Source organism: Neodiprion fabricii, chromosome 6, assembly GCF_021155785.1.
Source record: "Neodiprion fabricii isolate iyNeoFabr1 chromosome 6, iyNeoFabr1.1, whole genome shotgun sequence".
Taxonomy (NCBI): Eukaryota; Metazoa; Arthropoda; class Insecta; order Hymenoptera; family Diprionidae; genus Neodiprion; species Neodiprion fabricii.
In genome coordinates this window covers 21,216,301-21,230,726 of record NC_060244.1, presented here as the reverse complement: position 1 = coordinate 21,230,726, position 14,426 = coordinate 21,216,301, and the positions used below count along the sequence as shown (strand labels likewise).

Here is a 14,426-nt window from a genome sequence, read left to right as displayed (position 1 = left end):
GTTACATTTATACATGATGCCGTTTTGGCTTTTGTTGATAAAACATGTGTGATCATATCCTGGTGATTGTGTTGGGTTTGTCTTGCGACGCTTGGATTGTTTATTGCCGCAAGTATCTTCAGACATCAAGGCTCCTCGTTTTAGTATCTGAAACGTTTTCAAGGTTCGTTCGGTATCAGCTGTAATTTAATGGTCCTTCGGATTATTAGAATTATCATATTTTAATACGTACCTGTTGATGGATACACAGATTTTTTGCGCCTTTTCCTCAGTCTGTTCAGTACCTTCTAATTGTCTATATATATTATATATTGATTCAATATTTACAAAAAAAATTTTTTTTTTGTCTTCTTACCTTTTTTACACATTCTAAAACTTGGCAATATCATCGATCTCTACGGGAAAACCACGAAACCTGAAAACAAAACTGGTCTCAAGTCAAATTTAATTAAATTTTATACTAACCACTTTCTTTCAAATTTTAGTTTTATAAATTATTCGTGTAAAATTTAATGGTCTAATATTTTTCTCGATTTTTCTTTACAAACATTATGAATCGGATATTTGATTTTTCTAACACACTAATCGTAAATATGCTTTATAATCTTTGGAATAAAGTTTACGAGGTAAAACTGATAAGATTTTCGAGTTTCAATGAAAAATATTCACTCATCGCTTGTCACGCGATAAAGGCGTTATTAACGCTCGATAAATTCGGGTTTCTGTACGGTTGATAAATTATCCACCTATTCCACAGTGCAGTGATACTCGTAAATTTTCCTTACGCGTATCAAACATTGAGCTTCGAGTTTTCAGCATTGCAGGAATCTGTAAAAGCGCTCTTCTTACCAACGCAGCTCGCTGCGTCCTCCGTGAAACTTTCCCTTCGCAGCCTTCGCACAAACCAACTTATCGCTTCCGTCGATATTGCAGTGAATCTCACGATACGATAAAAATGATCACTATTATTTTTAAATATTATTTCCCACTGTATATCATTTTATCCTGTAAAAAAGTTATCTAATTTTTCTTTTCGCTTTATCCACTTTTCAATCTCGTTTCTCCTCGTTTCAGGGTGTCGTTTACCAATTGGATGCAGCCCTGGAAAGTGCGGAAACGCAGCGTCACGGGCTGGTATTTATTTACGACATGTCGGACAGTAAATATCAAAATTTCGACTACGACTTGTCGCAAAAAATTCTCACCCTGCTTAAGGTGAGTAAAAAATTCCACAATCCCATCTATCCGTACAAATATGTTACTTACTTCTCTTTACACCTATATACGCACAAGTTGTTTAATAAATCCCAAAGAAGGATTACCATAAAATAGTTTAAAGGTACAATAGCGGTACTTTTTTCACTGGCGAATTTCGATCCTCGGTACAAGTTGTTGATTCAAATTTCAGGGTGCTTGAAAATAAAAATAAAAATGACAAACAGAAAAAAGTCCCCTCACAAAAATCAACCACTCGCACAATTTTCGATCGTCCCAAAATCGATTCTATCTTTCCGATCGTGAGTCAATGTCCAGTCGTTGTATAACGCATAATATTCTCCTCCGATCATTTAAACCTTAACTTTCACCCGCGGCACGTTAGTTACGCAGCGCACGGAATTACGTATATGTCTATAAGCATTTTGCCAAATATTAGGTGTGGTCACGGTTCTTTGCCGATTAAGGCTAGTACAATAGAAGCTGAGTGATTCACTTGATCGTGCGTCGGTCGCGACGATGCTATCTCAAAAGAAAAAAAAAATAAATTCTACCCACTCGCGCTGCAACTTTGACCCCGAGATCTCTTCTGCAATCTCGCATCTCTTCTGTCAGTTTTCACGTCGTTTCTCCCAACACAAAATTTTACTTACAATACAGTGGTTGTTGTTTCTTTTTCTTTTTTTTGTCTGTCCAAAGGATAGAAGGGAAAGATGCTTGATAAAAATATGTCGTAACTTTTCCGTTAATCGTGATAAAATTTGTCTACATATTTTTATTTATTTTTCTCTCTTTAGACACAAACGTTTCCTGTTATACCGTTTAATGACTGAATTTATCAGGGAATCGACTCGAAAAATATGAAACGTGAATTTTGAAAGGTCAATTATAATTTCAGCGTCAGATATCAAGCTTACGTGAATATTTGATTATCTTGAAGTATATGCAGGTATTTATTTGTTTATTTATTTATTTATTGTCGTGCCTTCGTATTCTCGTGGTGAAAAAAAGCTGTCGCGGTATTGAGACAGGCAAGACACAATATGGCGTCGAGTGTCGTTCTATTCATAATGCTGAACGCAAAATGTTGGATGTGACGTATCCTACGTTTTATTATCATTATTACCAGTCTTATTGTTGTTGTGTTATAACATGTCCGCCCATTTGAACCCACGCTGGTCGAGTCATCGTCCCGTCTTGATGAAATAAACATACCGATTTTCCTATTAATCATTAGGTCTCCCTTTAAAATGACTTTTACAAGTATCGCAAAAATATTTCATACTCGTAATTTATACTTGCTTTCTTTTTTCATTGTACATAATTAAGTATCATAGTGTATAATATGTACAGTAATTTACGAATCCTGAAACTTTTTAATGCTCGCGTTAAGTATTCCTCGAAGCCCCTTTAATTGAAAACTTTTTCGACTCACAATTAGTAATTACATGTATGTGTGTTATACGTGCCTGTGTACGTCTCTCGACTTTCCCCATCAGACCGCGGATATGCTGCGTGGTCAACACCTAACGAATATAATCGTACACAAGCTTCTCCTTCCATGTATATTAATTTTCTCGAATGCCTGTAATTATACATATATTCGCTTATAATAGGTAGATACTTTCAACTTTCGGCGTAATTGCAAATTCCGTTTCCGCCAGCTCGCACACTTGCGTCATTGCTGAAACGAAACCTAAGAAAAAAAAAAATAAATAAATAAAAATAACTTCGCTGCTTTGGAATCAATCCTGAGCTTGGAAAAATTGTCGGTTTATCCGAGCGCGGCTCGAATGACGGAAGAGTGAGAGGCAGAGAATGAAAAAAAAAAAAAACAATTTGAAATACGAGGCAAGAAAAAAGATGTATATTATGTGATATATCAGATGAAGGGAAGCTGCGGGAGGATAAATATAAAACGAGATGCCAAGAGGGCGGGTGCAGGTCAGTGTTGGGTTATTAAAATTAATTAACGAGCGCGCACGAGCCGGCTTACGCGTATGTATGCATGTGCATAATATCCCTTTTTGTTTTTTATACCTATACTAGGTACACAAGCGCAAAAGGCGTCGAGAGAACGTTTTCGCGAAGCTGTATTATGCCAATAACGATTTTCGTCATAACCGCGCGATACGGAACCGCGAATATTCTCTCTCTCTCTCTCTCTCTTTCTCTTTCTCTCTACCTCTTTTTCTCTCCTCAAGGAGCCTGCGAAACAGGACCAAAACTGTACTCTCGGAGTATGGTGCAACCATTGGGCTCATTGCCAACAGTTGGTCCGTCGTTCTGCAATGTGACGCGACGACCTCACCTCCAGACTCGTTGCTTATACATGTATGTGTACATGTGTATAATAGACGACGAGCAGATCTAACTAACCCTGAAATGTGAATATATGGGAGAAATATGCCGTGTTTCGATGAAAACTGTAAACGATGTATGTTGGTGTAGTTGGCGTAGTTTTTTCGAAAACTGTACGCATATGAAAAAAGGAATATTTGCAAATCGCATAGAGGGGCGGTACGATGGCTGATTGATAGAATAAAATTTAAAAAAAATATTGCATCGAATTTTCAAAAATTAGCGAAAATATAGTTAGTGGGATTAACGAAATGCAGAGAGTCGCGAGTACGCGGAAAATTGAAAATATAGAAAGTCGAAATGAAGAAAGACAAAATTAATAAAGGCTGCAACGTATAACAGAAAAATTTAGAAATTGTAAACGATTCTACATTGTATTAACGAGACGATTTCTAACGATTCTACATTTTTAGCATTCTATACTCTGATCTTTCCATTTTTTTCACTCATCCATACTTGATTTTCCATACTTTTAAATTTTATTAATCTAGTTTTCGTCTCTTCACAAAATTCTACATTGCAGCCTTTGTATGCTTTTGATTATTTTATATTTTCACCCCCTCCCCCCTTCTATCTTTTAAGTTATTTTGCACATATTGGAACACAGAATTCATCACTTCTCTCCGGCATATCTTTGTCATCTAATACGTTTCTATTAAATTCAATATACATATGTGTGTATAAAAGAAATATGCAGTACCGACCGTGTGTCAACTGTCTACCGTTTTATATACATGTACATACATATCTACTCATATCGCAAGTGTACGTCTGAACTCTAAGCTAGTCTATATATAGACTCAATTTTGGCAGGAAGACCGTCTTCCTCTGACGAAAGCATTATATATATATGTATATATGTATATATAAATATATGTGTACACAGGTGCCGTCGTTCTCTGCACGTTCTGTGAGCACACGCGTATATATACACGTATAACATGCATATAAGGTGCACCAGAATCGCGTCGCTTTTTTTTTTTTGCATACTTATCTATGTAGGTATCTCCACTCCGTACTGCAGCGTGCAGCGTTAATTAGATTCAATTTCAAAATTCCCCGCATCAGCTAGTTTCGATTATTATATTATATTATACATGTATAGGTATGTACCAGATACCTACGGTATGCATCGTAGGTATGCAATTCTGCGCATTTTTCATGTAACCTAGAATGTACAATACCGACCTTTTTGAAATTTATTATCAAATCCGGCTCGCGTCGAGCTTTTTTCGACGACACGAAACATTTCACCTATGCCCCGAACTACAATTTTATTCGCTAGGTCGAAGCCTCTCCCACGCTTCGTTCATCCTTCTTATCCTGAGCTCTTACGATTAGCTACCGGTCTCTTTACTCCCGGAAGTGGGTTAACTGTTGTCGTACGATTATATTGTACCTACTCGGTATGTCTCTAATATCTACATATACGGATGTGTGTATCTATGTATGTATACGGGCATGAAGGTACGATACCATGCTCGTTATAACAATCATAATACGACCAAGGTTTAATTTCAGGTTTGTTAGTTTCGTTGCTCTATAATTAATATGCGTATATTCAATTATTTTTATGTTCTAGATAACGAGTTTAAGGCATGATATGAACACGTGTAGCGTGTAACTGTTTAATACGTCGTTACTATATGTTATATGCTCGCGAAATTCTGTGCGAATACCTTTCCTCCGTATAACTGAAATAATATATGATCGATATTATATAGATTTACGATATATATATCGATATAGTTCTTGCAGCAAAAATTAATTTATTAATTTAGTGCCTCTGTTCTTTTTTTTTTTTTTTCTAACCAATCTTCGAATTTTCACACAGTTTACCGCACATATTATGCATCGTGTCGTGACGATATAAGGAATGAGGAAGTCGTTCTTGCAGTTTACGAAACAAATTTTATTTAAGAAAAATAAACGACAGAAAAATGAATAAATTTCAAAAAACTTGACAACGAGACGAAACCTGCGTCATCCTTACATAATGGCGACTTGATGTTATACGGCGATTTTTTATAGCTGGAATAAAATATTTAATCGACGCGTTACAACCGATAAATTATACGTTATACAGCCGGTGAGAGAATTTTCCCCCTGATATTTTATACCTTCAAGTGAAAATATGCACGAACTGCAGATTAGGGCGGACCTTGTTTTAAATTTTTTCGAAATTTCATTGAGTCACCTTCCGAATTAGTTCGAAATAAGTAAATAGAAATCTCTTCAAAAGGACAAGCAAAATATACACGATTTTACTCAACTTTTAGTATACATATAATTATATATATGTATATATATATTTGATCCCGGAACAAACTATTTGCAATAAATCTATAAATGAAAGAAAGCAATCATTATTGATGCTTCTATTTACTAAAAATATCAGAATCGTCATTTGTGGATTTTATGTCAATTGTCCACTAATATCAAACTCACAAAAAAAAAAAGAAAGTCAAATTCTAATTTGTTCCAATTGACGCGAATGCTCTGTAGCACAATGCTGATATTTTTTTTATTTATTTTTTTTTTTATTCAGTAATTATAATCAACGCTCACTGATTTGTCACTGTAACAAAATTGTCTCCCGCAAACAATCAGTCCCGCGACAAGTTTTAGCAAAAAAACGTGCGTGTATTTTAAACGGCAAACCGAAGGCGAACATTGTTTATTTACTTAAAAATTCTAACAAGTCCGAAATAAAAACCACCCCACCTCACACTCTCAATTATCCCCGATCTTCAAGTTTCACCGTCAGTCTTTCCTCGCGGTAATGAAACATCCTCCTCGATCGGAGTCAGCTGGACAATTTCACCCTCTCTCTTCTATCTGCGTACAGGTATACCACCACCTCTCTCGTGCTATCGACTATGCCGCACTCGGTCCTCCGCGTTGCTAGTCGCAATAGTAGTAGTAGTAGTAGTAGTAGTAGTAGTAGTAGTAAGTAGTAGTAGTGACGGCATGTAATAGTAGAAATAGAAGCGATGGTGGTGGTGGTGGTGGTGGTGGTGGTTCTGCGCATGTCCCTCTAGCGAGGCATAACGCGCTGCTTTGCAAATAGTCGTCGTCCGGCGCTGTTGCGGCAAGCAGCTCACCATCTCTCTCTTTCTCTTGCCGCGTTTGGTTGTTTTTTTTTTTTTTAGTTTCCACGTAACAAAAATCTAACGTGTGTCTAATACAACCAGCCGGTCGCGAAGCAATTTCGTGCATTGCAACAACGTGTAACTTGACAAGTTACCGTACATCGGAAAAAAAACAAAAAAACATTAACAATCGTCCGTTGTCATTTTCTTTTTCTTCTTCACCTCTTACCCAATCGTTGTATCCAGTGCTTTTTTATCTGTTTTTTTTTTTATTTTCTATTTTATTTAGTCTCTTATCATTTGCTACATCTTTCCATTCGTTTCGTTCGACTTTCGCACGTTGAATCGGTATTTTCTTCTTTATCTTCTCTTTTTGTTATTATTTCTTTTCTTTTCGTCACTCGCAAACTCGCGTTTATACGCTGCAGTTCGCGTAAATCTTGTCGGACGATTTCTTCCTTACCACCGTTATTGATTTAACGTTGTGTTATTATATCCTGCTACCCGGTGACGTTTCGGAAGTGGGGGGAGATAGGGGAGGAAAATCGTCATTACTCGGTTTTAACCTTACGCCCCGTTTATTCGGGGCGCGAACCCCTCCCCTGTCCGTGTTGATTGAATTTTTGATTTCAAATACTCCGTTCGTTTCTGTTTTTTAAATTTCTTTTTCCGTTTCTATTCATCCGTGCATTTGTTTATTCATTTTTTTTTTCTTCCCTTCGAACTGTTCATCGTTTTGTGCGGTGCATACTCAAGGATAACATATACCAGATAATCATCGTCACACGCTACAGTGCTAAACGGATTTTGGATTTCCGCCTTATCTTCGTACCTGCAGATTTGCCTCTCTTATTACGTCACGATCGCCGAGGTAATTAATTGCATATAATTTTTTATTTTCCCTTCATCATCTCCTTCGGTAACAGCTGACGGTCGTTAATTGTCCTACACTATTTATCTGGTTAAATTGTACTGCTCAATTTTCCAACAACTTACAGGTCTGCTTCTCATTTCATTGTTTTTTTGAAAATTGCGTGTGCGGTCTTCGTCAACGTTGAATAAAGTAAAAGCTCATATATATATATATATATATATATATATATGTTTATACATGTGCAGGGGAAAAAGTGATGAAATTATAACTCGGGCTTGAAAGTGTTTCATAAAAAGAAACACTCTAATTAATTAGTTCACCCACCCATTTCATATTTATCGTTAGCTACCAAGCCTAAAAGGCGCATTCACGATTCACGCGACATTTCATTCATTCTAAGCAGAGATGCGTAAAGCTATCGTTGTGTCGTATTCTCTTCTTTTCCCCCATCTTAAGAATTTTTTCATCCTTCACTTCTCATACACCTATGCATGCGAGAGATGAAAGGTATTTAATCAAATTTGTATATACAAGATATTTAAAGTATGCAAATAATGGCGAAAAAAAAATAGACACCGATTAATTACGTTCAATCTATAATAATTCTTGAATTACTCGACGATAAATAATGTCTGATCCTTACTGTGGTTCCACTCTGATTATTTCTTCGTATATAATTGTAGGCAATTTTCTTACGTGCGAAAATTTTTCTCTCATCTAATCGTCGGTATTCAAGGCACTGTATAAATCAAGGTGAATATTGACGTTAGATTTACGAATAAAAATCGAAAAAAAACTCATCAATTCATTCAAATTCAAACATTATATATTATAATTAGTAAAAAGTAATCGCTTTAATTTTGGATACCTGTAATGAGCGAAACAAAATGTACCTTACCTTGTATTTTTTGTCTCTTTCTTCTTCTTCTTCTTCTTCTTAATTCGTCGTATTACAGACGATAAATCCTTGTTCTTCGAATTGAGTTTAATACCGCATCCCGTGTGCCTCGAAACTAGGGTAATTCCCCGGCTCGTGTCGCAAGACTAAAAGACAAAACGACCGTTTCGCATTATTACAAAGCTCGAGCTCTGGCCCGAAACCTCGGAACGTAAAACAAGCGAACCTGTCCGATCGCAGGGTCACCATGTAAAACTGCACAATCCACCTTTAAGTTACATTTGTATTAATTGTAGGCAGGTATGAACATATACGAGCAGTATGTACGACACAGAAACGACGAGATAACGAACCGCATTACGTATTCCACACGTACAAGGACGTTGGGCATATATTAACACATATATAGGTATAATAAAAGTAATCGTACGCTCTTGACACGCGGTGCTTGACAAGTCGATGGAGAGTCCAGCTTGCGAAAACGTGGGACAGACATTTTAACCGCTCGATACGCAGGATTTTTATCAGAGTGCGAAATGAACGAATGAACGAATGAACGAACGAATTCACAAATCGAGGGAAAAGAAAGGATTCATCAAGGATAATGTACGATATTAATGTGCATAAATTATTAAAATCGTCACGTTGGCTAAAAGTCAGTTCGTAAATCGATTCGTACGATATATATTTTTCACCTGTTTACAAACGGACGTTTAGAAAAATTATCGAAATTATTCTACAAAGGCGTACGATAAAAAATAAAAAAATTCTTTTCCTTTCGAAAGTCTGAACAATATTTTTTTCAAACATATACTGTAATTTAAGAAACATCGTATAATCAATAGATTGCAAAAAGATACCGACACACATTTTCTTATGGTCGAAGGTTGATCAAGTTTAAATAACATTGGTGCTAAAAAAAAAACGTGTAAGCAAAATTCAGTCGTTTTTCTAATTCGTTTCACTTTTTCTCTCGGCATATCTTTACACAACAAAAATACGCGGTTGTTATACGTATAAGAAAAAAACGGAAATGCATTTCCTTGTCCGCCTTGATCGAAATTGGGGCGAAACAAGGGGGTGGGGGGGGGGGGTGAGGATGCGGCGGTCAATTCCAATGTAACATCGTTCCGTCGGACGTAGATTTTCCAATTTCCGGTCTCCCCCGTCGTATCGACGAATCGCTCAAAGTCCCATTGCCACGCCGCAGCTTAATTCTCAATCTCACTTCCGGTTGCCGGGTTAAGTTATTGTTGTAATTATTACAGTATTACAGGTATTACAATAACAGTATAATTTTTCGTACACGTACATCAGCGTATGCACGATATATGTACACGTAAAAAAAAAATGCTACGGTAAATAATATTCTCGTAGGTAACTAAAAAATAGGGCCGGTCATCCCGACGGCGGTCACGTGCCTCGACGTTGCTGCCTAATAATTATAATTATAAGGATAACCTTGGCTCTAGTCCGTCTTTGAAACGACCGTTGCGTCAGCTTCCGCTCGCTTCGACCAGGGATCGGGCATATAATGGATAATGTAAGGCGCTGAGTGGCGCGAGCACCTACGACGTTACACGTACTCCCGTAACGTTCTCGTACATTCAATAAATCCATTTCTAAGTTCCCCCTCCATTCGACTCGCTGGGGTATGTTTTTTTTTCTTTTTCTTTTCTTTTTTTTTATGCTTAACCGTGCAGAAAACACACCGACTCTCCGTAACTTCCCGCTCTTCGGGCTCTCGGGAGGTACGCGACGAATATACTCGCCCGTGTGCACGTTCGTCGGAGTTTGAGAAATTGGAAAGCAATCAGGGTAAACTCGAGGTAAAATACATATCTCGTCAGGTAAGATCGGGGAAGTTACGGAGAGGTCAATTAATCTTTATGATGTTTCCATGGGGATAATTGTTTATAATTTTTTCTCTCTCTCTCTTCCCTTTTACATAATTTGTTCGTTGTTTATATTTTATCCTTCGCACGTAACACGTTGTTATGTGTTTGTGCACAGGTACAGGTATTTGACTTTTTATATTTTAAACGCACGTAATAGGCGTGGTGTTTTTGCCTGCCTATATCTCATATCGTGTATATATATATATATATATATATATTTCTTTTCACGTGTTGGTATACTTGCACGCGTCGAAGAGACAAGCTTGCGTGAAAATAACCGCGTGTTCAAACACCGTATAGCTCAAGGGAACGCGATCTTGACAGTCGCCACGCGCTCACAGCTGGTGGTTTATAATATATGTGTACGCAACGCTTCGCCATTCACGTTTGTTTTACGTTCAACCGAGAAACTCACGCGACTGCCGCTGATTATTACGATTGTCGTTATGATTATGATGATTATGATTATGATGATTATGATGATGATGATGATGATGATGATGATGATGATGGTGCAAACTTAGAAGGATTCTTTTTTATTTTCATTTTAAAGGAAAGTTGCAGAGTAACTCGAACGCCCTATAATTATACATATACCTATGATATACTGTATCAGTGTGTATATATATACAGTTTGCGTACAGAGTAAATTACTGCAAGGAATTTCCAGGCTGACGCGGTTAGAAAAAGTAGAAAAAAACGAAAAGAAAAAAATCTTACAGAGATTTGATGTATATGTAAATGAAAAAACCTGCAGCGATTTTTAACAACATTATTCATTAATTTTTTAAAATTATTCTCAAGATCATTTTATACCTCACCAATTGTCATACTCGGTATAAAAATGAAATCGTTTTAAGAAGAATAAAAAAAAAAAATAAAAAAAGAAAATAGAAAATACATTGAAAGTATAATCTTATTGTATTATACAAATACAAATTTATCGTACAGTCTGTATAGAAATATATGTATACGTATATTTATCTGTCGTGAAAACGAAATTCTTGGACGTTTAACGCTGGTTAATCGGCGATAAAGTGACGAGCAACGACATTGTAAGTCTATTTAGAGGCTCACACCTATATCTGTACCTGTATTTATGGTATTCATTATCATATAGCTATAACTACGTGTATTATACCGAGGCTGGCCGCGAAACCTTAAACTACTTCTCCTTACGGTTTTACCAACGTCACGAGCGGAAGGAACGCAGAATGTAAAATATAATTTACACGCGAGGTTATATTTATTCCGCGTACGTACAGCGAAACAATCGGATATATATTGTATGTACGTGAAGATGCAGACACATTTCTGTAATATGTGTATGCGTGTATGCGTGTGTGTGTGTGTGTGTAATTAACCTCAATTAAAAGGGAGAAGGGAAGCTAAATTTCGTAATTTCCTCTGCATGCGTCAGACGAAAAATTTCGTAGATCAATTTTTCTACAGACCTGCCCGAAATCGCTAAGTAAACACGCTGCGTTTCGTGTAAACCTGTGAATATGTAATACCCTTTGTGAGTGCATGTCTTGTAACGTATGTTGTACGCGATAAGGAGAGGGAAAGTTTAACGGAATCTGTAGTATAGGAAGTGAAATTTCACCATTTCCGTGTATAAACGACGATCCTCGATTATAATAATATAATGTATAATTTATGTCCGTGCGTGCGGAGAGAGTTTCATCGAACACGTCAATTATCGGGGCTGTTAATTATACGTGTTTGCACTAGGTGTATACCAATTTGTTTACCTATATTCACGACTCGTATTTTACTTATGTAAAAATACTGTATTATTTTTTTTTATCGTTTCACTAGTATTGTGTAATATTATAATGTTTCTACTTCGGGGATCGAGATGTTGAAGGTCTCCTTTTTTCCCTTCGTCCTTCCGTAAACATTGTTTTTTCCTTTTCTCTCACTTTTTACACTTAAATCTCATGTAATGTTCCGCCTTTTCAAATCTTTCGCGTTAATTCAGCAACGGAAATGCGTATAACAGTGCTAATTGAAATATTATTATATGAGCGTACAATCTTATCCGGATTAATGAATCGACGGGTAGAAGAAATTTTATTGTTATTTTCCTGCTTGTGCTTTATACGTATAATTATTGTGCGACGTAGGAGAATCTCCATTTTTTTTTTCCACCCACCGGATAAAATATTATTTAGGTGTATAAAAATGCAGTAAATCTCGTTTTCAACTGTACAAATACCAGCAAATAATTCGCCTCAAGATCTAGACATCGAATCATTATCATTTTAACCAAGTTTATAATCAAGATGGCTTGCGTCGAAATAATTGATTCTTGAACGTGCACATAAACCGAGATAAACCCACGTGAATATTTTTTTTTTTTCCTACCGATTCTTCAACTTGTTGAAAATAGTATCTCGATCTCTCGTCCTTTCTCCCGTCCAGAGACAGCCTCTGAATAAGGAAACGCGAGGACGCGATGACGACTTAACGTCAAGGCTCGTGTGTACGTAAAATATATTCCTCTGAATATACGGTTATATTTATTTCTGCAATCTCTCACATAATTTCAAATATATCGGAATAATCCTGGAGTGAATCTAATCATCTGATTAAAAAAACAAAAAAAAAGGAAAGGAGAAAAGAAAAGAAAAGAAAAGCTTAACTTCATGCGGTAATCGCGTCATATACTATACATACCTATATACTGGACGTTATAAAAATATCCGCCGAGTTGAGCACCGTCGTTTAATGAGAGACTTTAATGGCCTCAAGTGGTAGGTACTCTAATATGTCAGAAAAACGCCCGGATTATTTTTGCAACGAAGAACTACGCGAACGTCGCTGCCCCGCGTCACAATTCCCTACGTTTTGCAAAAATCTCTGTTGCTAAATTTGTGCCTGTAACGAGAAGTTATATTTTTATAATTATTTTCAGTCTTTAGCACATTTTCTTTCCCATTTATCATCTACCTTTTACTCCGCCCGTCGTTTACTTGAGATTTTTTTCATATTCTAGAGATATAATTGATGTTTGTAAAAGAACACATTGCACGAGCTTCGGATAATGGAAACTTTGGTAATTAACGTGTAGACGTTGGGAGCATTTGAGCTAGATTAATATACGTACAACAGAAAAATAGAAGAAAAACGAAAACGCTTGAATTAACAAAAAGCGCGTCATTCTAGCTTGTTACGTAGATATATATATATATATATATATTATACAACTAGATCCCGGAAGCGTTAATTCTAAAATTAACTCTAAACTAACAATGGAGGAAAAGTTGGATATGAACTAGAACACTGAAGTGGTTATTCTGCCGCTGCTGCTGGTGCGATGCCGATGATGAATCGAGCCGCGTGCAGTTTCATCGTAAACCGCAGTCGTCGTGAAACTTAATTTTATCATATTACACCACGTGCAGATATTATATCGTGATGCGTAAAAAATTCTACGCACGTTTTCACGTGTACACGTAGATATAACATAATTGCACCGAAGCGTGAAAATGCATAAATAAATGAAAAATGAAAAACAAGACGGGACTGCGAAAAGCGACATTCAGCAGCTTTGTATCGCTGTATTGAATAATTCAGAGGAAGTTTTCCGGCCTGGAAAAACGGCAGGAACAGTTCCTCTTCGTCCCACTCATTGTCCGACAAATACGGCGGTACATCGGGTCGCAAAAACCGGCGTGGCGCGTGGGCGGTAGGAAAAAAAGACAGGGTAAGATAAAAGAAACGAAACGAAACGGACGAAAAAAAGACACGAGGCATAAAAAATTTACTCGAGTCGTACAGTCGTGCAGCAGCCGTTACCCAGGTGCTAGTAGCACTTTCAATTCCATTCTCAGGATGTTTCTTTTAGCGCAAGCAGGCTTGATCTATTCATACGTTGTTTTGCGGCTGGGCGGGCATGCATAAAGGGATAATAAAGGAGACGTTGTTGTAAGATGAGTCTGCGTCTAGGCCGGTTTTCTTCATCATTTTTTGCCGTCTCAAAGACGGAAATTCATACCTTTTAGACCGAGAGTCCTGCCGTTTCTTGATCTTCGTAGTAACGATTTGTTATACCATGTGATAATATAAACAATTTTATTTCT

At 36.8% G+C, this 14,426-nt stretch overlaps 1 protein-coding gene across 2 annotated transcripts in view; it reads left to right on the top strand.

Annotated features, from left to right (window-relative positions):
* LOC124185509 (tyrosine-protein phosphatase non-receptor type 9) overlaps positions 1 to 14,426 on the top strand; it is a 60,056-nt gene that overhangs the window by 24,377 nt on the left and 21,253 nt on the right. For both annotated transcript variants that reach the window (XM_046576362.1, XM_046576363.1), the window contains exon 4: positions 1,075 to 1,215. In XM_046576362.1, the coding sequence (XP_046432318.1) occupies positions 1,075 to 1,215 (141 nt within the window). The remainder of the gene's footprint in view (positions 1 to 1,074; positions 1,216 to 14,426) is intronic.